Source organism: Paramormyrops kingsleyae, chromosome 7 (assembly GCF_048594095.1).
Source record: "Paramormyrops kingsleyae isolate MSU_618 chromosome 7, PKINGS_0.4, whole genome shotgun sequence".
NCBI classification, from domain to species: Eukaryota; Metazoa; Chordata; class Actinopteri; order Osteoglossiformes; family Mormyridae; genus Paramormyrops; species Paramormyrops kingsleyae.
Window position 1 is genome coordinate 19,922,107 of NC_132803.1, and position 24,934 is coordinate 19,947,040.

General features: G+C 40.0%; 2 protein-coding genes across 3 annotated transcripts in view; both read left to right on the top strand.

Moving 5' to 3' along the window:
- The window catches only part of rufy3 (RUN and FYVE domain containing 3), a 30,715-nt gene extending 30,083 nt beyond the window's left edge, over positions 1–632 (top strand). Inside the window, exon 17 of the transcript XR_002835753.2 lies at positions 1–632. The gene's annotated coding sequence lies outside the window, so the exon portion shown is untranslated.
- Positions 42–24,502, top strand: LOC111833438 (MOB kinase activator 1B). 2 transcript variants are annotated; one of them, XM_023791709.2, is made up of 8 exons: positions 42–171; positions 2,299–2,690; positions 5,717–5,819; positions 6,911–7,077; positions 11,693–11,786; positions 11,867–12,000; positions 21,333–21,496; positions 22,026–24,502. In XM_023791709.2, the coding sequence occupies exons 3-8, from the start codon at positions 5,797–5,799 to the stop codon at positions 22,101–22,103; spliced, it is 660 nt and encodes a 219-aa protein (XP_023647477.1). In that variant the 5' UTR covers positions 42–171; positions 2,299–2,690; positions 5,717–5,796; the 3' UTR covers positions 22,104–24,502. The 2 variants fall into 2 exon arrangements, with proteins under 2 accessions (XP_023647477.1, XP_023647478.1); XM_023791710.2 differs by lacking the exon at positions 5,717–5,819.
- The last annotated feature ends 432 nt before the right edge of the window (positions 24,503–24,934 follow it).

The window sequence follows — 24,934 nt, forward strand, 5'->3', positions numbered from 1 at the left end:
GAAACAGGAAAAGATTGCTACAGAAGTTTCATGGCAGTTGGCTTTCCCTAATCTTCAGTCAACCTTACAGAAGTCTACTATATGTGCCTTTTAATTTTGACTACTCACTGTGAAGGAGTCTTTTTTTCCAAGAAATGATCCACAGTTCAACATATTAAGTGAAAATAACAGGTAAATCAAAACATATGATACATTGAAGAAAAAGGCCTTAATCTGGACAAATATCATTATGGACTACAATGGCTGACCATTGAAATGAATAACTTTTCTGGCTGCTGTTGTATTACTTGAATTGTTGTATTAATTAACTTTGTAATGATCTACTGTATGGGTATCCTAAACATTATCTGTTGCATTAAAATCTGTCTTGAATATATTCATGATAATGGTGTCACATAATTGGACACATATACTGTAGCTTTAAATGAGCTATTGAATATTTTACACATTTTTCACAGCATAAACTTTGCAAATTCTACCACAGTGTATTTTTTTTTTAACCAGTTTGTGATTAAAATGTTATGCTTTATATTTGACTTTCTCACTAATACAAGGAAAACTGAACATGTGTAAGAAAAATTGAATATAATAAACATTTGGGACACATATTAAAAAAAGAAAGATTTAAACAATACTGTGTCACGCCTGGATACAATTTTATTAATGACTGGAGGTAAAAATGCGATCTTTAATGTGCTTAAAACTTGACAGAATTCATTCAAAACTCATCCTCACTGACTTCAATTCACTCAATGCACTCATTCAGTTTTTTTTTTTGTGTACAAATTGTAAATGAGAGTATTAAATGATCCTTAAATTGTCATTAGGAGTAAACACAAATTCAGTGCTACATGAGCGGTATTAGAAACTTCTTTAAATATTGTTGTGAAAAACAAGTTTTTGATGAGTATCATATTTGGGCCAGTATAAAATTATTAGAATAGTGTGAAGTATTTCTGAAGCATCTTACGGGTTTTATATGATTAACCCAAGTCTTACTAGTGTTATGCTGTAGACGGCTGAAAAATGTTTGGAATTCTGTGTTGACTAGGAATAATAGGAAATAAAAGTAAGGAGTTGGTAAACAAATAAATATTATTGAAAAAGAAGAAACTTATGTAAACTTTGATTTCCATTACTATTTGTCAATCTTAATGTTTTGCAGGCAGAATGTCATAAATGTGCTCTCATAGGTTACCAATGTAACATAACTAATTAAAACTGCCTTAACAGATATCAGAAGAATTAAGAGCGGCTCTTAAAACTGGGTGAATGCAGTTATCCTTATTTTCTGTTTAAGGATACATTAAATACCTAGAGACGGGACCGATCTAAGGCGACATGTAACGATATACTGCAATCATTGTTCTCCCTTTCTTAGTTAGCATTCTCCATGCTGCTTTTTATTATAACTCGTTACATTAACAGTAGTCAGAAGATTGAAGTTGAAGCAGTTTCAGTGTGAGATCACAAATCCCATTATAATATGTTTATATAAAATCACATTTTCCTTCTCTTCCTTTCATCAAGCATGGTTGATAACCTCAAAAACAAGCCAAATCGAATACATTTTTAATATTAAAAATAGGAAATCTAGTCATTACCAACTCACAGTAACTTAATTTGATAATTCAGACCTTAATCTAAACCCTTAAAATGTATATTTTGTTTGTCCAAATGAATCTGTATTATTTTTGTGCTCTCCAATCACTTTGTATAAGAGTCTGTATTAGGAAGCAAAAGGTACCTGCATATCCTAAATTTTCCAAATGTGTGTGATATATACAAAGGTACTGTAAAACCAAAATAAATAATCCACTTTACGCTGTAAATATCAGAATGTTACACAGATATGGTTACAACAGAAATACCCATTGGATAAGAACGTATTCAAATACTTAATACATTTCAACAACATGTTGAATATATATATATATATATATATATATATATATATATATATATATATATATATATAATGAAAAGCAATAAAACTATTTTATGATAACCTTATCTGTCAATGCAGAGATTTCTCTTAAGTAGTTTCTCTTAAACTACATAAAAATGTAGGCAGTTTAGGTAAGATTCATTCTAGTCTGTGACTTGATACGTTGGAAAACTTGGAATATTTCTACAAAAATCTGATAAAATAATTTTGTATTTTTAATGTCCAGTTTACCCTATATAACATGCATTATTTTCTAAATATGTAACAGACTTTTCAAAATTAAAAACTCTTGTCAAAAAGAAAACACAGATCATCCATGCACATCCCTGTACTGACTCTTGTAATTGCAGGTACAGCTGTACTACTACTACTATCAAGACCACCAGCAACAACATCACCATCATCATCATCATCTGCCTTTTGAAGTGACCTCGTCCTCGATGCGGCTGTCAAGACCCAAACCGGATGTGACTCCGGAATATTGTTTCCGCTTTTCCATCCATGAGCTCGTCCAGTGATATCGCGATGCCCCGGTCCTGTGCACCGAGACTTTGGAGGAGAGGAAGAAGTTTTCCCTGACATCCAAGCAGCCGGACTGGCACAGTGATGTCAACTTGCTAACTGGGTCTAATCAGTCAGTCCATATCCGCCGCAGTGGACGCACATTTGAGACCGCAGTTTCCTCAGTTTTGGTTTTATTTTTCCAAGAGCGACTTTCACGTTGGGAAATGAGCTTTTTGTTGTGAGTACAGCTTCAGTCTTTGGCTTTGTGTCTGGCAACTTGGTGCTATTGTCTTTATAGCGACGCGGGGAGCCGGATAACTAGCTTCGTGTCCGCGATGCGGTTAGTTAGTTAGCGAACTATCACTGCTGCGGAACCACTGAACACACACCTCAAGCCAGACCGCGGGGGTATCGGCTGGACCGGGAGGCCGAAGTCCTTAGACAGATGCTAGCCGTGAATCACACACTGCACGGTGTATTTATCACTGGTGACATAATTTACCGGCTCATTGATTATTTAGCAAAACGGCTGAATCGCAGCTGAAGCAGTGTTTGCTGTTTCCGACATAGCTAAGAGGGGCTCCGATTTTGCTGGCCAGATGGCATCAAAAAGAAAAGCCAGGTCGTTTGTATGTCCGCATACTTGTTTGACACGACTAATATAATTAAACACCGTTTTATAAATAACTACTCGTTAAATATTTGTCATACTCGTTTGTACTGGTATGCCATATTAATTTCGAAACAAGGGTGTCAGTAGATATATAGAGGTAGATTATTGGGTAGGTGAGCTGATAGGATATTTGCACTGTGCGGATCCCATCATGATGCGCTTTGTCACCGTCGGTGTGCTTGTGATACATGGACGGGAAATGGGGACGAGGCGCAGGGACCGTGCAGCCTGCATCTGGTCGCCGCACAGACGGGACCGATCTAAGGCGACATGTAACGATATACTGCAATCATGCCCATCCAGGCGCACCGTGCTTGCAGTTAAGTATGCAGGCCAGGAAAGCCGTCAGCTGGGGCTGTTTCAGATGGGTATAATGTCGGTGCGCTTTTGGCAGGCGATTCAGTGACAATAGCTACTGATGGAAAAAAAAAGTCTCCGATATCAGCAAATTGAAAAGGAAATATGACATCATCACCAGAAGACAACAGTAGCTTGAGTCGCATACTGCATGTTTGCCAAAATATAATTTCAAGTCAATTTATGAATCAGGTTCAGTATTTCCTGTATTCCCAGTAATTTGAGTCACATTTTAACATTTTTTTTAGAAGTCACAGTAATAATCCATCCATTCATCCATCTTCTAACTACTTGTTCTGCGGCTGGAGGCTATTCCATGCAGCATGAGCAAGATACAAGACCGGGGAAGACCCCTGGATAGGCTATAGCTCATCTCGAATTGGATCTTATATTAATATGTTGTTTTTATTTGATTTATGAGAATTCTCTTAAGAAATGCTGGCTGTGTTTTCAGGTAGTTTTATTGTCCCATACTGGACCACCAATACGATCATATAACAATTTTGAAAAGTGTCCAGTAATTTAAGGTGTGCTTAGGAAAATGAGTGTAAGGCTGTTTACGACAGTGTTTAAGTTTTCAAGAATTCAGGAATTTGGAGTGCAGATTTGTCTGGTATGGTCAAATGGAAGTGGGCAACTGATGGTGAACTTATAAGAAGTGATTGGCATACCTATGGTTCCACATGTCATCCTTCCGTGATTCTGCCGAAAAACATTTGATCTGATTCACCCAAAGGGCCTTGGAGCAAATGCAGAATCTGGGAAATGTCTTAGGCAAGGGCTGATTCCACTCATGCCTTTAAATAACATTAATGTTCCATCCCGAGTTATCATCTGCAGCTTATGATTCAGCATCCCCGACCTGCCCCCTCTCCCCGATTTGGAGGGTGACACAGCACATTTTGCCAATGAATAATAATGATGTAACATTCATAAGATTTATACATTTCACTCCCAGTGCCCAAATGCCAGCTTGTGTATAGAGTAATTCATTGTGTAGAGGAGTGACTGAAGCAGTGGTTTCCGCCATAAGGAGGTATTTTGCATGGGGAACAGTACAGACTCATCTTAGCACCAGACTGCACTCAATGGAGCAATTTCAATGGTGGAACAATTGTTTGTTTGTTTGTTGTTCCATCTCCACCTACACTGATTACATACACTAGTAATGTACTGTTTCCAGTAACTGTATTTTTTCCCCTCTGTAAATGTTTCCCCCCTCGATCCTGACCATGATAAGCAGTTAATGGATGGATAGATAGATGGATGGATGAATAGATGTTCCTGGTAACCGCAAGCAGACCGGTGAACAGTGACATAAACATACCTTCTAAATAAACTTATAAGAATGAACATTTAACTTCATAGTTAGTATTAATCACCCTGTAATAAGGTGCTTGGCTAAGCCCACTGCACTTTGATCTTGAACTGTGCAGCTCTTTGTGTATTTTTCCATAAATTAGGTTATAGGCTTATTTTTTTACTTGTTACAATGTACAGTTTTTAGAAAATATGAATTCACAGAAAACAGTAGCAGAAAAGGGAGCTTTATTTCTAATATATTGAATGTCATTCATCTAAGTACTAATTGATTAAAGGGAATCTTAAAGGAAAAGGACATGAAGCAGGGATGATTAGCTACACAGTGCTCACCCTCTGGGCAAATGCAAAGTAACATTTGAAATGTATTCTTACTTTAAAGTTGTAATGTCTGTTAAGTGTGATGAATATGAGCATGGCTTTGTAATCTTTGCCTGTTTATATACCAGCAGTGGTGTAAAGTACCACATTTACTCTGCATCATCTAGTGCAGTAGCAACATAGAGTAGTAACTTGGTTTCCATAAGTGTCAGCTCAGCTGAAATATCTTTAAAGTCTTGTTTCATGTCGTAGTTTTTAAATATTAGCTAGAGTTGCTGTTTGTGCAACGCTGCTATTGTACCTCCAGCGGCATATTGTTTCTCCTCAAGTGGCTGTACCTCAAAATAAGCATCCTTAGATAATGTCTCAATGAAAAACATGGCAATAAAGGTTGTCCTTATAGTTATACATGTTAATTGTATTCTCTCCATATCTTTGTCTTCTGTGTGAAATACTTGCTCACATGGAGATCTCTCTTTAGTAATTTAAATGATGTATTAATGGTTTGTCTGTGCTTCATAACTAATGTAAAACAGGCATCTGCAGACTATCATTTCACAACTGATTTAATCAACTGAACATGCTGTGTTCAGTCTCACCTTTAAAGCAGAACGTGACTTTCTGCCGCGCTCCCCCGCAGCGGAGTCAGTGAGTGCCCAGTTACCTTCTGAGCATGGGTGGTGTCATGCCCTCCATGTAAGTTGATGCCCTCATTCAGAGGCAGAATCACCAAAGTAATGTTGGATAAACCGCTTGCCCATTCTGGGTCGTCTGCTTTCCTATATAATTATTTTGAGCATGCTTTGCTTGTAATAAAAGGAGTCCATTTCTAGTTCTTAATTGTAACATCTTTTTTGGACTTAAACTGCAGTGTGTGCATAGAGTATTTATGATTCTTTTAGGTGTTTTGTTACTTTAACTTAGTTAAGTACTTTCCACTTTGAAAACCATACCTGTTTTTAACCCAGTGAACAGTGGCTAAGTTGTTTACTGTTCAGTGAGAGAATGCCTTGTCAGGGCTCTATAATAGTGCAATTGACTTAAGGAAGGAATTCAGGGTTTAGTTAAGGCTTTGTGTAAGGCGAAGAGAACCTAGAAAAGCTATTGATCTTATTGTTTTTTGGTATTAATGCTTCTTCACAGGCAAATTCATATCCCACCACTTACACAAAGGCAGTTAAGCTCATCTCCAGATGGGGTTGAATAGTGTTGACCTAGCGTGTGCTCTTTTGCTTTAGGTTTTTCATTAGGTGCCATTCGCAGTGTTGTAGAAAAGGTTAAACGCCGCTGCTGTACACTTGCTTAGCAGGTGAAGTCCATACATCACAGTTACAATCGAAGGTGGCTTGGTTGTTGATGGATAAGTTTTCTATTTAGTCACATGGTTCTGCCAATTATTTTTGGATTTGTGATAATCCATCATGGGTATCGTGTCTCCTGTATTTACAAGATTGTCGTATTGATTAAAGGACGGTCTCTGTCCCAGCACACAGAGAAGAGCAAAAGAATCTTCCTACCCTGAGAAATGCCTTCAAATCAAAGCAACACGACAATCTATAGAATGTAGCTTTTTGAGTTTGTCAAGGTTACAAGTTTGACCTTTAAAAACTGCGCAATTGTTTGTGTGTGTGTGTTTGTGTATTTGCAGTAAAATCATAAAATTGCTTGGACTGTTAGCTTATATGCTTTATAGTTAAAGCCTTTTTGTCTATATTCAATATCTATATGTATATATTAAATTTGGGTAAATTGACGGCATTGTGTCATTCCCATCCTAATGGTCACAGTGGAAATCGGTCTTCTAAGACGTTCAAGCCGAAGAAAAACATCCCAGAAGGCTCCCATCAGTATGAGCTGCTGAAGCACGCAGAGGCAACACTGGGCAGTGGGAATCTGCGCATGGCGGTCATGCTTCCAGAAGGGGAGGACCTCAACGAATGGGTGGCGGTCAACAGTAAGTACTGGCAGAGGCTTCCTCTCTAACCCATAGCCGGTTCTTAACCACATGCCTTTAACACGTCACCTGTTTGGATGCTGGAAGAGCTACATCGGTAGTGTTTGTGTAGCTTGATCTCTATTCTCATAAGAACATTTTTATCTGCCGCTTATGGTAAGGGTGGAAAGGCATTGTTAAAACGCCTATCTAGGTGTGGAACACCAGTAAATAATGGTAACCAAGTGTTACAGAAATAAAAAATAATGAAGCAATTAATGTGTCGTGTTCCATGCCTTGATAGCACAATAATGTAAGGATGAAATGGCAAAGGGTCTGGGTTGGGCTTAGAACTCACATTATTGCATTTTAGGTAAACACATTGTAATATGTTTTTGTTTTTTTTTTTTGGGATAATGAGCACAGTGATGAATTGCAATACTTCAGTCAAGTCAAACCAGTCAAACCAGCATAAAACCTGTTTTACTATAACAAAATATACTTGTTTGTTTTGCAGTCGAGCCTTTCACCCTGTTGAGAGCAATCACTGTGAATATTACATAATGTTCATTGTGGTTTTAAGCAAATGTTTTCTCCATTTCAAGGCAAATGTAATTTCTTGATTATTTCTTGATTGTTTTCAAGCTTCTAAATATGCATTTCTTTGACTCATAAGGTTACGTTGACTTGTTCCATCTTAGGTGACCATACAGTTTGCCAGTTTTTTTTATTATTATAAATAAATGACCAAATATATATATAAATTTGTTAAAACACATCAAAATAATCCACATCCAAATGACAACATGCATCTGCTTCTAAATATTCATTATGTTATGCATGTTCTAATTTTGTAGTGATTATAGCCTCCTGTTGATAATTCAAAGTCTATTTTAATAGGAACGTGTTGAGAGTACACCGAAATGTAATCTTTATTTTCCTAAACTCGTTATTTAACTCTGCAGTCATAGCCATGTGTATAAATGAAATGTCAGCTTGATTTTGGGCAAACTCACATCCCAGTAATTACTTCCCCTTAGTTAATGGGGAAAAAAGTAGTAAGACATCCAACTGCAGCTGAATTTTAACGATAATTGATATGTATTTTGAAGCGTGTGTAGAAAAACAGATTACCCATAGAGTGTACAAAACTATAATCAGTACCTTTTTTGGATGCCAGCAATAGAACTATAAATTTTAGATCCAGTCTAGATAAGAACATCTAGCTGCTGCTGCTGGTGGCAACAATATTAAATATATATTCAATATGAACTGACTTCTGTTTGTGTCCAAAATAATCCTTTTACATGCCATCCTGCAGACTAGGATGCCACAGGAACAGTTTGTTCCCTCAAGCCATCACCCTTAAAAACATCTGACCTGCAACATCAAGCTAGACCTATTTCACTGACTGCTACACCCTGTTCCACTCACAGCACCCCACTGAACTGAATCTAAGACATCCCATGCACTTTGCACCTTGCATGTTGTTTGCACTTTATGTACATTGTTCTGTAGGTAATTAAGATGTCCTTTATACTGTATGTAATCTGTACTGGTTTGATCTATTGTGTTATAATGTACCGGACAGACACCAACTGCCGGGAACAAATTCCTTGTGTGTGCCACACACACACTTGGTCAGTAAACCTGATTCTGATAGTGACGTTAACACACTATCATTTATGTGTGACTATAAACATGTCCAGATTGTCTAATCGAAAGAAATGTGGGCTGGAAGGCTCTGCCTAACCACACAATCTGCCATGGCAGATTCCATTTTCAGAGCTTAAAATCCCATGCACCTCTCTGGCCTCCCATCAGTATTTATGGAATCCTGCCCCACCCCATCTCCATCTGCTTTCCCGGTTTACCATGTTAAATATGCCATCTTCAACACCAGTAGCAGATGCCATACTGGCAGGACAGTATGCTAAAATTTGTAGCAGTCATTGTTAACTAAATCTGCTCCTTGAATTACTAATGTTTCCTTTGATTACTTTGTATTTAACCAATTTTGGGATGGCTGTGAATGATAGCATGCTTTGTAATCACCAATGCTAGATCATAATCTTCACTCAAATATTTCCCTTAAAAATAAAATGTAGGACTACAATGTTTTTAGTTTACAATAAATGTATCAGTTTTGTGATATGAAAACAGCACATACAGTTCAGCCATAATTAATATGTCCCATTTAGATTTGAGTGACTATAACATTTGGCTTGGATCACTGTGTTTAGGTTAAAGCGATGTCCAGCAGTGCAAAGTTGCGATCTAACATCTTATCAGACAGACTGTGGTGCACTGGGGCACCTTTTGATTTCTCAAATATTGTTCTGCTAATTCTGCTTGTGTTAATTACAGGATAACTTCACACAGAGTGGATAATGGCAGACTGTAGTTAATGCATGCTTTCTAATGCTATAAAAAATTTTTGGCCCTTTGGGAAAGTCCTTTAGCATATGACTTTAATTTTACAGAGAGGGCAGAAGTTAAGGAATACAGTATATTTTGAACACCTTTAAGGGTATAATGTGGAGTCGCATTACAGTATATATCAGTTAACACATCGGTATTGGCCAACGTTCATTAAGAAAACAAAACAATGCCAATGTGTCGATCTTGGTCATTATTACCAGGAGATTTTTAGACTTCAGTCATTTTTTTGAAAGTTTGCAGCACCGGAGATAAAGACATAACTACTAAAATCATGACTGCATTGGAAGATGAGCAGTTTTCCATAGTTTAGGGCTCATTCACCACATGGAACCTGACATCAGTCTCCCAAGTCATGGCTACTTCACTTGTCGCACCCACACACATTAATAGGATCTTAAGTAAAGTCACCAACATCTGTCTCACTGCAGGTTTGTGGAGCTCTGCGGGTAGTTGGTTATCTGAAATATTAGACAAAAATACAGTGGCTATCATCATTTGCCAAAATTTCCATATTGGTGCACCACTAGTATAATGTTTTTGTTTGTCCCTGACTGGTCTGAATATCAGATGCCTTCAGATTGACTCGGCTGAGGAAAGGAACTGCACCATTACATTATTCTTTAATTTTTATTTTACAGGTTTTCTTTTTTTGTTCCATTTTCTGTTTTCCCCTTCCATCAGTAAGTGAAATTTGCATGCAAAGCAGGAAAAAGAGTGCATTCTGTTTCTCCTCCCATTCACCCGCTACAGCACAGTGTCAGAAGCTTTGTTTGCCATTTTCTCTGGAGCCAAATGAGGTTGAGAACATGTCTGCCCGTTTAATTTCCCCAGGGTCCACTTCACACATGGGCCACAGCCAACTGCCACCCGTCCATGTGAGATTACCAAATGAAATACATGCAGAGGCGTGTCAGTGCTTGGGCATTTTACTATGTTTGATCTGCTTGTCTGGTATACAGTGATCAGTCTGTCGGAGGGGGCGGGGGAACCTGGACCGTAGGCATGGCGATTTCATTTCTTTTTCCCCGCTCTTAGATCAGTGCCAGACCATCCCCAGTCACTTCTATTGAGGAATGGCAGATGGGAGGTCGGGTTTTAGAAGGCGCTTTGGTCTCAAGGTCACCTTTTACGTATCCCTTGCTAGAGGAAGGCTTTGTGTCCTCGCTAATGAATATTCAGTCTGTGAAACTTCCCCCATTTTAATGCTCTTGGTGTACCCAGTTGACGTTAACAAGATTCCCTTATTCACCCGCCACAACTGTTCAAGTCTACATTTTGAACATATGAAGTGAACTTGCAAATGTGTTTAAATGAATTCAGATTTTATGATTGAGTAAGCGTAAGCTGGAAACCTTGTTGCCTCACTCAGCTTTAACCAAATGAAAAAAATGATTGTGCATGAATTGGGTATCCTGCAGACTGTTGCTTCCACTCTAATGTAGGTAAGTTTTGGCATCTAGTTGTTTAAGTCATTTATCCAAAGCAGAATAAGCATATAAGCATTTATTATGCTGACATAGTTTTCTAAATGAATGTTAAAAATATGTTATCAGGACCTAAGAGGAGGTCAGCAGACCTTTCAATAGAGACAAGCCAGCACCAAATTGTCTGTATACTGTAGTAAGTTTTTGGGAGAAAGCTCGTTTACGCTTGTGGAATCCTGTATGTAGTTTCTATTTTTTCATGGTTGAAACACTAGCCATCAACAGTAAACCATAAATGCCAGCATGATGCATTTCTCCTAAGAAATCATTTCTGGTTATTTGTTTTGGCACAAATTTGACTGTATGTCAAACATAGATAACTTATATTAGGTTGACTGCAACAGGGCTTTATTTTCTGAAACGAGAAGAATAATTTGATGCTTTTTATGAACTTGGAGTGCAGAGATGCTTGTCAGGTTGGTAGATGTACAATAATTGTGTTGTGTAAAGCAATTTTCCTCCTTTGGTCACATACATAAATCAAAGCCACGCTGCCCGACAAAGGTCTTTGCAGTGTAAGCATTTTTTGAATGGGTGTACTTGAATTTTCTCTCTGCAGTATGATAAATTTGGTAATGATCAGCCTGATTGGCTTTTTTTCTTATTCAAGAGATTATAAAGACTTCACTGAATTCACTTTGAACAGTAGGACAGCTCATTTAAATTCAAAATCTCACATGAATTTTTTTATTTTTTATTATTATTTCAAGCTGTAGATTTCTTCAACCAGATCAACATGTTGTACGGGACCATAACTGACTTTTGTACGGAGGAGAGTTGTGCTGTTATGTCTGCAGGTCCCAAGTAAGTGTATACTTCTGTGTGTATTTGTGCAGGCCAAGTCAAAATCTAGTCATACATTTTGATATTTCGCTTCTTTGTAGATATGAGTACCACTGGGCCGACGGAACTAATATAAAAAAACCAATCAAATGTTCAGCACCAAAGTACATTGACTACTTGATGACCTGGGTACAGGACCAGCTGGACGATGAAACACTCTTCCCATCCAAAATTGGTATGACTTCTTTTCCTTTTGTTTTCTTTTATTTAAAATATATATATGCTGTTCATCCTTTCACTTGGTAAATGGAATGAGTTGTCATGGAGTAATCTTTTTTTTTTGTATTGTACTGCCACAAATTTATTATATTTTGCACGCAGAATCTGCCTGCCTCTACTTTTATCTTATATTGCTGTTTTACCAGGTTTACTGTTTTATCTGCTGTTAGATGACCTTGAGTGTCTTGACAGGCACCCTTCAATGACATTATTAAGGGTCCAAAGGACGAAGTCCTTATGGACCATTATTGTTTTTCTTAGGATTATTATTATTATTTTTCTGCCCTAAAACTCAATGCCCAGCCTAAACCGTAAGTCCTAGGCTGACCAAACTTGGTAGGATGATTGCAATTCCTACCCACTACTCAGGTTATCCGACCCGTCCGACTCAGCCAGAGGGGGGCGCCGTAGCACCCCCCAACACGTTTTGGATGATATCTCCTGTCCTGTTTGTCCTACCATCGAAATTCTTTTTTCTCCTGATGCAGACAGCCATGCCCTACCAAAAAGTCAATGGGACCATGAAGCTCCGCCTACTTAGATTTTTTGCTAATTTGCATAATTTGCAAATCATACTTTTTCCTTAAAGTCCTGGCTTGTCCTACCAAATCAGACAAATGAGGTGTCAGACGAATCAGAAATCTCAGCTGATCAAGAATCATCCACAAAATTCAGACATTTTTATATCATACGGCCATTAGCCACGCCCAAACAATATCAAAATTTGGCTCATTTTGGTCTGACTGCCATAACTTGGCCGTGCCTTGGCCTACCTTGACCAAATTTTAAATCCTACCTCTATACTATATTGTGGGGACACTCTCCAAAGCGGGCCTCAATTCGTCAATAGGGGGCGCTACAAATACCAAATTCTCATATCTCCTGACTGCCTTGGCCAATCCAACTGAAATTTGGCAGACTTATACTAGGACCCAGCCTGAGGACAGAAACGTACAATGCCAGTCATAAATCATAAAAGATTGGCCGCCATTAGCCAATCAATATGAAGCAGCCATTTGACAGGCTTAACGATGACCAATCAAACCAAAATTTGGCTGGTTCATTCATCCTCTGACCATCTGCATACCCTGTAAAGGACAACTGACTCGGCCAGATGGGGGCGCTACAGTGGCCCTATTTGCATTTCTGCCTATTTCTACAGAACTATCAAGCCTACAGTTGAAATTGATGGCCCGTCCAATTCAATATGTCATGCCAAACCCATCCACATATGTAACTTGGTTATACATTGTTATGTATTTGCATGATTTATATTTGTCTGAAAACAGGCTTTTTCATTAACCTACTTTGATTTTTGCTACACCTACATAAATCTGGTGTCATTCAAATCAGGAGACAGTCCTTTTAAAGATTTTGGCAAAAAATCTTAAACTTTCAGTAAGGTACGTTCAATAGCCAAACCATGACCATACTGGTGCCATGTCCATTTCAATCAGACAGCTATACCTCAGGCATGCTTCAGCCAATCATTACCAAATTTATCTCACTAATGTAGGGCTGTAACCCAGACAGAACCTCCAAATTTCGTGTCGATCGGTCAAACGGGAGCGCTACAGCCACTGGTTATATATGTCTAAGACCAACCTAGGCTAATTCAGCTAAAATGAGTTACCAGGTCAGGTAGGAAGGTGTCCAGCGATCCTCACCCATTTTACCAACAGCAGCGGGTGGCTCAGTGGGCTAAACTTGCGTGCTTGTAATCAGAGGGTCGCCGGTTCGAACCCAGCTTCGGTGGGTACTTGAGCTAGGCAGCCTGATCTGCGCAGCATGCACTCCGTAAAGCAAGCTGTGGAGACGTAAAGGTGTTTTCCACATGAGGGAAAAAAAATAAAATAAAATTTTTATTTAACCAGCCATTCAGACAGGCTCAGGCACTCCTCCAAAAGGGTTCGATTATAAATTTTTTTCTTCCCTAAAACTTAATGCCCAGCCTAAACCATAAGTCCTAGGCTGACCAAATTTGGCAGTAAGATGCCTATTGCTACCCACTACTCAGCCCCTCCGACTCATCGCAATTAGTCAGAGGGGGGCGCCATTGCGCCCCACAACACGTTTTGGTCGATATCTCTTGTCCTACTTGTCCTACACTTAAATTTTATTTCAAGTTCAATTCACTTTGTTGTGCCAAATCCAGTAATATATATAACTTGGTTCTCCATCTTTGTGTTTTTACATGATTTATATTTCTCTGAAAACAGGTAATTTCGTTCACCTCCTAAGATTTTCACCACACCTACATAAGTCTGTTGTCATTTAAATCAAGAGAGTCCTTTTAAAGACTAAGGGAAAAAACATAAACTTTCGTTAAGTTACGGCCACCAGGCACACCCTGACTGTACTGCAGCCTTTCCCATTTCGATCAGACAGCTATATCTTAGGGATGCTTCAGCCAATCATTACCAAATATCTCTCATTAATAAAGGGCTGTACCACAGAGATACCCTGCAAATTTCATGTCGATCGGTGAAATGGGTGTGCTACTTCCACTGTCTATATGTGTCTAAGACTAACCTATGCTCATTGAGCTAAAATGAGTTACCAGATCATTTAGGAAGGTGTCTACCGATCTCACCCGCTTTAACCACAGCAATGGGTGGCTCAGTGGGCTAAACTTGTATGCTTGTAATCAGAGGGTCCCAGGTTCGAACCCAGCTTCGGTGGGTACTCGAGCTAGGCAGCCCGATGTGCACAGCATACCCTCCGTGAAGTGAGCTGGGGAGACGTGAAGGCGTTTTCCGCACGATGATCAATGAAGCTTATATTATTGTTAATTTAGACGTGCTCAGGCACTACTTCAGAGGGTTGAACAATAATTATTTTTCTTCCCTAAAACTTAATGCCCAGCCTAAACCGTAAGTCCTAGACTGACCAAATTTGGCAAGAAGATTGCTATTCCTACCCACTACTCAGTCCCACTGACCCGTCCCAGTCAGTCAGATGGGGGCGCTACAGCACCGCAATTTGCATTTCTGCCTATTTCTCCAGACCTGTCAAGACTACAGTTGAAATTTATTGCCAGGCCAATTCACTATGTTCTGCCAAATCAAACTGCATATAGATCTTGGTTCTACATCTTTGCCTTCTTGCATGATTTATAGATGTTTCGAAAACAGGTTTTTTTGTTAACCTCCTAGGATTTTCGCCTAACATCCATAAATCTGTTGTCATTAAAATCAGGAGACTGTCCATTTAAAGATTTAGAGAAAAAACTTAAACTTTCGGTAAGATACAGCCACCAGCCACACCGTGACTCTACTGATGTCTTGCCCATTTCAATCAGACAGCTATATCTCAGGGGTGCTTCAGCCAATCATTACAAAATTTGGCTCACTGATGAAGGACTGTACCACAGAGAGACCATACAAATTTCGTGTCAATCGGTCAATCAGGAGCGCTACGCCACTGTCCATATACATCTAAGACCCACCTAGGCTCATTGAGGTAAAATGAGTTTCCAGATCAGGTAGGAAGGTGTCCAGCGATCTCTCCCATTTTACCAACAGCAGCGGGTGGCTCAGTGGGCTAAACTTGTATGCTTGTAATCAAAGGGTCGCAGGTTCGAACCCAGCTTCGGTGGGTACTCGAGCTAGGCAGCCCGATGTGCACAGCATACCCTCCGTGAAGTGAGCTGGGGAGACGTGAAGGCACTTTCCCCAAGCGGGTCAATGATGCTTATATTATTGTTAATTAAGACCTGCTCAGGCACTACTCCAGAGGGTTGAACAATAATTATTTTTCTTCCCTAAAACTGAATGCCCAGCCTAAACCGTAAGTCCTAGACTGACCAAATTTGGCAACAAGATTCCTATTCCTACCCACTACTCAGTCCCACTGACCCATCCCAGTCAGTCAGATGGGGGCGCTACAGCACCCCGATTTGCATTTCTGCCTATATCTCCAGACCTGTCAAGCCTACAGTTGATATTTATTGTGACTACAATTAACTATGTCATGACTAATCTAACAACATACATAACTTGGTTCTCCCTCTTTCTGTTTTTACATAAATTATATTTGTCTGAAAACAGCATTTCTTGTTAACCTCCTTTGATTTTCAACAAACCTACATACATCTGTTGTCCTTCAAATCAGAAGATAGTCCTTTTAAAGATTTAGAGAAAAAAATGAAACTTTTGGTAAGGTATGGCCACCAGCCACACCCTGACTCTACTGGTGCCACGTCCATTTCAATCAGACAGCTATTTATCATGCACTCTTCAGCCAATCATTTCCAAATATCTATCTCGGATGAAAGGCTGTACCGCAGAGAGACCTTCCAATTTTCGTGTCAATAGGTCAAACGGGAGCACTATAGCCACTGTCCATATATGTCTAAACCTCACCTAGTCTAATTCAGCTATAATGAGTTACCAGATCAGGTAGGAAGTTGTCTACTGATCTCACTCATCTTACCCACAGGAGCGGATGGCTCAGTGTGCTAATCCTGTGTGCCTGTAATCAGAGGGTCGCCGGTTCGAACCCAGCTTAGGTTGCTATTTCAGCTAGGTATCCTGATGTACACAGTGTACTCTCTGATGTTGACTGGCCTGTTACACCTGCACAAAAAGCATCTACATCCTAATGTCTGCCAACTACTGAGACCGTCCAGCTCTGTCCTACATCGCCTATCCTGTTATGGCAGTCTAATTCTGTCTGACTTTCTACTACCCTGGCCACCGGTTCTCTGCCGTTATTCCTCTACTGTCCTACCAGTCCGATCGTCCTCCGCTTTGGACCCTTTCGTAACTGCTTGCAGTTTCTAGTTATTATTATTATTCCCTAAAACTGAATGCCCAGCCTAAACCGTAAGTCCTACGCTGACCAAATTTGGTAGGATGATTGGAATTCCTACCCACTACTCAGGTTGTCCGACCCGTCCGACTCAGCCAATGGGGGGCGCCGTAGCGCCCTCCAACACGTTTCGGTCGATATATCCTGTCCTGTTTGTCCTACAACCGAAATTCTTTTTTCTGCTGATAGAGACAGCCATGCCCTACCAAAAATTCATTGGGACCATGAAGCTCCGCCTACTTAGATTTTTTGCTAATTTGCATAATTTCCAAATCCTACTTTTTCCTTACAGTCCTAGCTTGTCCTACCAAATCAGACAAATGAGGTGTCAAACGAATCAGAACTCTGAGCTGATCAAGAATCATCCACAAATTTCAGACTTTTCTATGTCCTACGGCCATTAGCCACGCCCAAACAATGTCCAAATTTGACCACTTGTGGTCTGACTGCTATAACTTGGCCGTGCCTTGGCCTACCTTGACCAAATTTGAAATCCTACCTCCCTACACCATTCTGGGGACACGATCCAAGGCGGGCCGCATTTCATCCATAGGGGGCGCTACAACTAAAAACTGCCAATGTCTTCTGACTGCCTCGGCCAATCCAACTGAAATTTGGAAGGTATGTACTAGGACGCAGCCTGAGGTCGGTCACGTACAATGGCAGTCATGAGTCCTGAAACAGTGGCCGCCATCGGCCAATCAAAATCAAGCAGCAATTTGACTGGCTTAATGATGACTAATCTAAATCAAATTTAGCTGGTACATTTGTCCTCTGACCCTCAGCCTACCGTGTAAACAGTGGCTACGGCCACTGTTTATATATTACTAAGACCAACCTAGGCCAATTCAGCTCAAATGAGTTACCAGATCAGGTAGGAAGGTGTCTACCGATCTCACCTGCTTTAACCACAGCAACGGGTGGCTCAGTGGGCTAAACTTGTATGCTTGTAATCAGAGGGTCGCAGGTTCGCACCCAGCTTCGGTGGGTACTCGAGCTAGGCAGCCCGATGTGCACAGCATACCCTCCGTGAAGTGAGCTGGGGAGACGTGAAGGCGTTTTCCCCACGATGATGAATGAAGCTTATATTATTGTTAATTTAGACGTGCTCAGGCACTACTTCAGATGGTTAAACAATAATTATTTTTCTTCCCTAAAACTGAATGCCCAGCCTAAACCATAAGTCCTAGACTGACCAAATTTGGCAACAAGATTGCTATTCCTACCCACTACTCAGTCCCACTGACCCGTCCCAGTCAGTCAGATGGGGGCGCTACAGCACCCCGATTTGCATTTCTGCCTATATCTCCAGACCTGTCAAGCCCACAGTTGAAATTTATTGCCAGGCCAATTCACTATGTCCTGATGAATCAAACTGCATATAGATCTTGGTTCTACATCTTTGCCTTCTTGCATGATTTATAGATGTTTTGAAAACAGGTTTTTTGTTAACCTCCTAGGATTTTCGCCTAACATCCATAAATCGGGTGTCATTCAAATCAGGAGACAGTCCTTTTAAAGATTTACAGAAAAAACTTAAACTTTCGGTAAGATACAGCCACCAGCCACACCCTGACTGTACTGATGTCTTGCCCATTTCAATCAGACAGCTATATCTCAGGGATGCTTCAGCCAATCATTACAAAATTTGGCTGACTGATGTAGGACTGTACCACAGAGAGACCCTCCAAATTTCATGTCAATCGGTCAATCAGGAGCGCTACGCCACTGTCCATATACATCTAAGACCCACCTAGGCTCATTGAGGTAAAATGAGTTTCCAGATCAGGTGGGAAGGTGTCCAGCGATCTCTCCCGTTTTACCAACAGCAGCGGGTGGCTCAGTGTGCTAATCCTGTGTGCCTGTAATCAGAGGGTCGCCGGTTCGAACCCAGCTTAGGTTGGTGTTTCAGCTAGGTATCCTGATGTGCACAGTGTACTCTCTGATGTTTACTGGCCTGTTACACCTGCACTAAAAGCATCTACATTGTAATGTCTGCCTACTACTGAGACCGTCCTGCTCTGTCCTACATCTGTTATGGCAGTCTAATTCTGTCTGACTTTCTACTACCCTTGTCGCCAGTTCTCTGCCGTTATTTCTCTACTGTCCTACCAGTCCGATCGTCCTGCGCTTTGGACCCTTTCGTAACTGCCTGCAGTTTCTAGTTATTATTAAGGGTCCAAAGGACGAAGTCCTTATGGACCATTATTGTTTTTCTTAGGATTATTATTATTATTTTTCTGCCCTAAAACTGAATGCCCAGCCTAAACCGTAAGTCCTAGGCTGACCAAACTTGGTAAGATGCTTGCAATTCCTACCCACTACTCAGGTTGTCCGACCCGTCCGACTCAGCCAGAGGGGGGTGCCGTAGCGCCCCCCAACACGTTTTGGATGATATCTCCTGTCCTGTTTGTCGTACCATTGAAATTATTTTTTCTCCTGATGCAGACAGCCTTGCCCTACCAAAAAGTCAATGGGACCATGAAGCTCCGCCTACTTAGATTTTTTGCTAATTTGCATAATTTGCAAATCATACTTTTTCCTTAAAGTCCTGGCTTGTCCTACCAAATCAGACAAATGAGGTGTCAGACGAATCCGAATTCTCAGCTGATCAAGAAACATTAACAAAATTGAGACATTTTTATATCCTACGGCCATTAGCCACGCTCAAACAATGTCCAAATTTGCCCCGTTTTGGTCTGATGGCTATAACTTGGCCGTGTCTTGGCCTACCTAGACCAAGTTTGAAATCCTACCTTCCGACACCATTCTGGGGACACGGTCCAAGGTGGGCTGCATTTCGTCCATAGGGGGCACTACAACTAAAATCTGCCAATATCTCCTGACTGCCTTGGCCAATCCAACTGAAATTTTGCTGACATATACTACGACCTAGCCTGAGGACAGTCACATACAATGCCAGTCATCAATCATAAAAGCTTGGCTGCCATTAGCCAATCAACATCAAGCAGCCATTTGACAGGCTTAACAATGACCAATCAAACCAAAATTTGGCTGCTACATTCACCTTCTGACCCTCTGCAAACCCTGTAAAGGACAACTCACTAGGCCAGATGGGGGCGCTACAGTGGCCCCATTTGCATTTCTGCCTATTTCTACAAAACTGTCAAGCCTACAGTTAAAATTGATTGCCAGTCTAATTCCATATGTCATGGCAAATCTAAACACATATGTAACTTGGTTATATATCATTGCATTTTTGCATAATTTATAATTGTCTGTAAACAGGCTTTTTCGTTGCCCTCCTAGAATTTTTGCCCCACCTACTTAAATCTGCTGTCATTAAAATCAGGAGACAGTCCATTTAATGATTTACAGAAAAAATCTTATGCTTTCAGTAAGGTACGGCCAAAAGCCAAACCATGACCATACTGGTGCCACGTACATTTCAATCAGACAGCTATATCTCAGGCATGCTTCAGCCAATCATTACCAAATTTCTCTCACTAATGTAGTGCTATACCACCGAGCGACCCTCCAAATTTTGTGTCGATCAGTCAAACGGGAGCGCTACGGCCACTGTTTATATGTTACTAAGACCAACCTAGGCCAATTTAGCTATACTGAGTTACCAGATCAGTTATGAAAGTGTCTACTGATCTCACCCATCTTACCATCAGAAGCGGGTGGCTCAGTGGGCTAAACGTGTGTGCTTGTAATCAGAGGGTCACCGGTTCGAACCCAGCTTCGGTTGGTACTTGAGCTAGGCAGCCCGATGTGCACAGCATGCTCTCTGTAAAGCAAGCTGGGGAGACATATAGGCATTTTCCACATGATGGTCAATGAAGCTTCTATTTTTGTTATTAACCCAGCCATTCAGACGGGCTTAGGCACTCCTCCGGAGGGTTCGATTATAATTATTTTTCTTCCCTAAAACTGAATGCCCAGCCTAAACCGTAAGTCCTAGGCCGTCCAAATTTGGCAGTAAGATTCCTATTGCTATCCACTACTGAGCCTCTCTGACCCATCCCAGTCAGTCAGAGGGGGGCACCGTTGCGCCCCACAACACGTTTTGGTCGATATCTCCTGTCCTACTTGTCCTACACTTAAATTTTATTGGCAGTCAAATTTACTATGTCGTACCAAATCCAGGAACATATATAGTCACATCGCATTAGACCTATGCCAAAATTGCCATCATGTTATGGCTGACTAATTCTGTCTGACTTTCTACTACCATGGCCGCCAGATCTCTGCCCTTATTCCTCTACTGTCCTACCAGTCCGATTGTCCTACGCTTTGGACCCTTTAGTAACTGCTTGCAGTTTCTAGTTATTATTATTATTATTATTATTATTATTATTATTATTATTTATATTATTAGCAGTAGTAGCAGTTGTACCAGTAGCAGTATTGTTGTTATATTATATAGCCTGAAGAACATAGAAAGCTTTACAATAGAAATGCCCTTGAGTTTAAAGGATGCCTTTAATGTGCTCCAACTTGTAATTGTAGGCGTCCCATTTCCCAAGAACTTCATGTCTGTGGCAAAAACAATCCTGAAGCGCCTCTTCCGGGTTTACGCCCATATATACCACCAGCATTTCGACGCCGTCATTCAGCTTCAGGAGGAGGCCCATCTCAACACATCATTCAAGCATTTTATCTTCTTTGTCCAGGTGTGTCCTTTCCTCATAGTCCGTCTTTATCGTAATAAGATTCTATTTATTCGTTCACAGGGGATCCCATGATAAAATGCCACCAATATCCAAATGGGTTCCTGACTGCATTTTTCAGTATCTTGGGATTCTTCTTCTGATTCACACATTAATTCTTTGCTGGCTGGTTCCAGCCATTTTGGCTAGCTTAATCAATTTATGGCAGTCAGTTCCTGTGAGTAGATCGCGTATTCTGTGTAAAGCAACAAGGGCCATTAGGCAGAACAAAAATGAGGAAATGTATGCCTACGTAACACTTCAAAAATTCAAACATGGATCTCTGCTGCTGAATATAAATATTTTTAAAACTCAAAATTTATTCAGGTGACGAAGTTCAAGCTCCCTGCCCTGCCAGGTACACAAAGGGGGATGATTGTAGCGTACTTACAGTGTGTTACATCTGAAGTCTCGGAAAACAAGCCTCAGTTAGCGAAATGGGGTTTTGGTGAGTGTCCTAAACAGAAGCATCTAACGCTGTTTGTTTTGACAGGAGTTTAACCTGATCGACAGAAAGGAGCTGGTCCCATTACAGGAGCTGATTGAAAAACTGACCTCCAAGGACAGATAAAAGCAGACAGCCTTCTCCTTTGCCTTACAGATCTCCCTCGATTTCCCCTGCTTTCATTTTGTACAGGCTTCTTGTTTCTTTGTGCTGTAGTGTGAGCCGACATTAGGGGTATTTCCTTGGGGTGGTAGGAATGAGGCAGACGTTGATGCTCAGAGGATCATCAGTGTGTCTCATTTCAGCAAGGATGTATTGGCTTGTTGCTCTTACGTTTGGTGGCTGGCTGCTTTGAATTTTGGCCATATTCTCCGTATCCTAAATCCCAGTGGGGGAGGGGGGGAAATCAAGTGCCTAATGGTTCACCTTATCACTGTAATGGTCCCACAGATGATAATCTGCAAATTATTTGGAAAACTTTAAATTTAAAGCCATTTTAAAATTATTATTTATTTTTATATTCTACTGGATGACTGACCTGTTTTTGGAGAGATAATACTGCAATTCTGGTTTAAGGGGGGGTGTTCATGTTTATTTTTCTGCTTCTACCGTGCCACATGCTAAACTTTTTTTTTCCCCTTTGTTCAGTTTGTCTTATTTTTGTGCAAATAAAGTGACAATACTTTATCATAACAGCTGTTCCAGATCAGCATACTATCAGCGACGTAAAACTGCACAGTGAAAGTAAATCTCTAGTTTTTTTTACATTTTAAAAGAATTTTCTGCAGCCTTTATTTTTGCTTAAGTTGCTATCGTTACTCATTTCATCTGGCTCTCAGCATATTTTTAATATAGTTCAGAATGTAGATCTTTTTAAATGGTTACATACTTTATTTAATGAAAATGATTTACATGACAGCACATGTAAGCATAGCAATTCAGCTTTGAAACCCATAACTAAATGATTGTAGCTGCTAGAAACTCCATAGCTGTTCATTTGCTTAATATGAAATGAATGGTTCCATTTTGAAAGAGAAAGTATTTTGGTGTGGCTTTAGACACGCCATTATTTTAAAGGTGATTTATAAGTGTGCTGGGAAGTTGTTTCTTAAAAAAGAAAAAGAAAAAAGATGGTTATATGTATATATTATATTTTCACACTTCCTGTTTTCAAGGAATTACTTAGGGTAGCTGTTTATATTCCCATTTGGATGAAAGTATCTGCTGGTTCTGTGAAACCTGCTTTTTTCTGCACCCACGCAAAGCTCAAGGAGATGCATGTACAACCTACCAGCCTAGCAGTTTGTGGTAGTTTTAGTTAATAAGTCATATAGAGCACAATTGGACCATAAAACCTAAATAAGCTTTGTTTAATCATTGTCTTTGAAAGTCATCATTTACACAATGATGACTGTCGGAGCAGTAAAAAAAAAAATAGCCCACCCTTGTCATACTATGCAGTAGACGAATAATAAACTTTTAAATTTACGGTCTAGCATTTAGACACGCTTTGCTCATCAGATCATGGTTAACCATGACACATCTTCCCAGACCTTTGCCCGACATACAGCAGGACACTCTCTAGCGCCCCCTCAGGTCGCTTGTATCTAAAGTGCCAGAGAATGCCGGCTGCGTGTCCAAAACGCATATTAGCAGATTAGTTTCTCACAATGCAGAGAACTTTTCTAAAAAAAAAAAAAAAGGTCCCCTGTCCCTGTAGCCAGCATTTTGGAGGGAGTGGAGAGTGGAGCTGCATTAGGGAGGATGAAGTACTGAGCAACTTCCAAATCTGTAATATATTTAAAAGTTGACAAAAAAGACTGTTGCTATGCAATGTCCTTATACTCGGTGGATTGTTACGCTTTGGTTACATTTGTCTTATTTTTCCTTTTTCCCTCCCAATCCAGTTTTAATCGACACTGATCATATGTTTCTTTAAGTGTAAATTAGAGCAGTATTGCATGCATATGCCATTTTTACACAGACCTGCTCTGCAAACTGTGAAGCTGAATTGGTTGGAAAAGTCAAAGTAGAAAAAAAAATACTGATTGTATGAATTTTTCACAAATCCTGTGGAATGCACTTTTTTTTTCCCTTTTTCCCTATTATATACATATTTGCTACATAGTTGCAGACAGATTTGTTTATAGACACATTATCTTCTGAACTCAGATAATTACAATGTTAATTTTAAGGGATGTATTAGTTTCTCAGAGTATTTTCCATTGATTCTAATGATAGTGACAGCACAGCCCTTAGGTCACTGATGGTAATGCAATGCTTTGTGATATTGTAAAACAACAGCACCAACTGTTCTTGTAATTTGGCAGATTTTGACAGTTATAAATTCTCCTTAGAATATAAATTGTGTGGTTGTAATATTCAGCCAGCTTTTGTTGAGAATGTTGTAAATAACGCATATATGATGTGGTATGCACTGAGATTGAGGATAGTAAGTTGCAGGATTTTTGTGGAACAATGTTGAATGCCATTTATAAGGATAAATAAAGGTTTGTTCAGTCAAATGTTTGGTAGTGCTGGAGGTCTTTGGAAAGATTTTATTTGTTAATAACAAATAAACAAATAATTACCCAACATTATCTGAAACCAGTGTTTATACTGTATGTGTGCATGTACACACACACACCATGTGTCATGCAATTATGCAAAACATTAATTATCAGATATCTTAAACAGTAATGAATAGATGCTGATAATTGATACTTCATACATCAATAATCTTTACGCCTCCCCCAACTTGCTCTTTGTAGAGTAAGTTGTCTGTGAAGGGCAGCCACCTGTTGTGGTGTCCAGGGAGCTGGGGGTTAAGGGCCTTGTTCAAGGACCCACAGATGTGCTGAGGCTGGGTTTGAACTGGTGACCTTCTGATTACAGGCACACAGGCTTAGCCCACTGAGGGCTATATAATCAAAATCATGCCATGTTGTGCAATACTT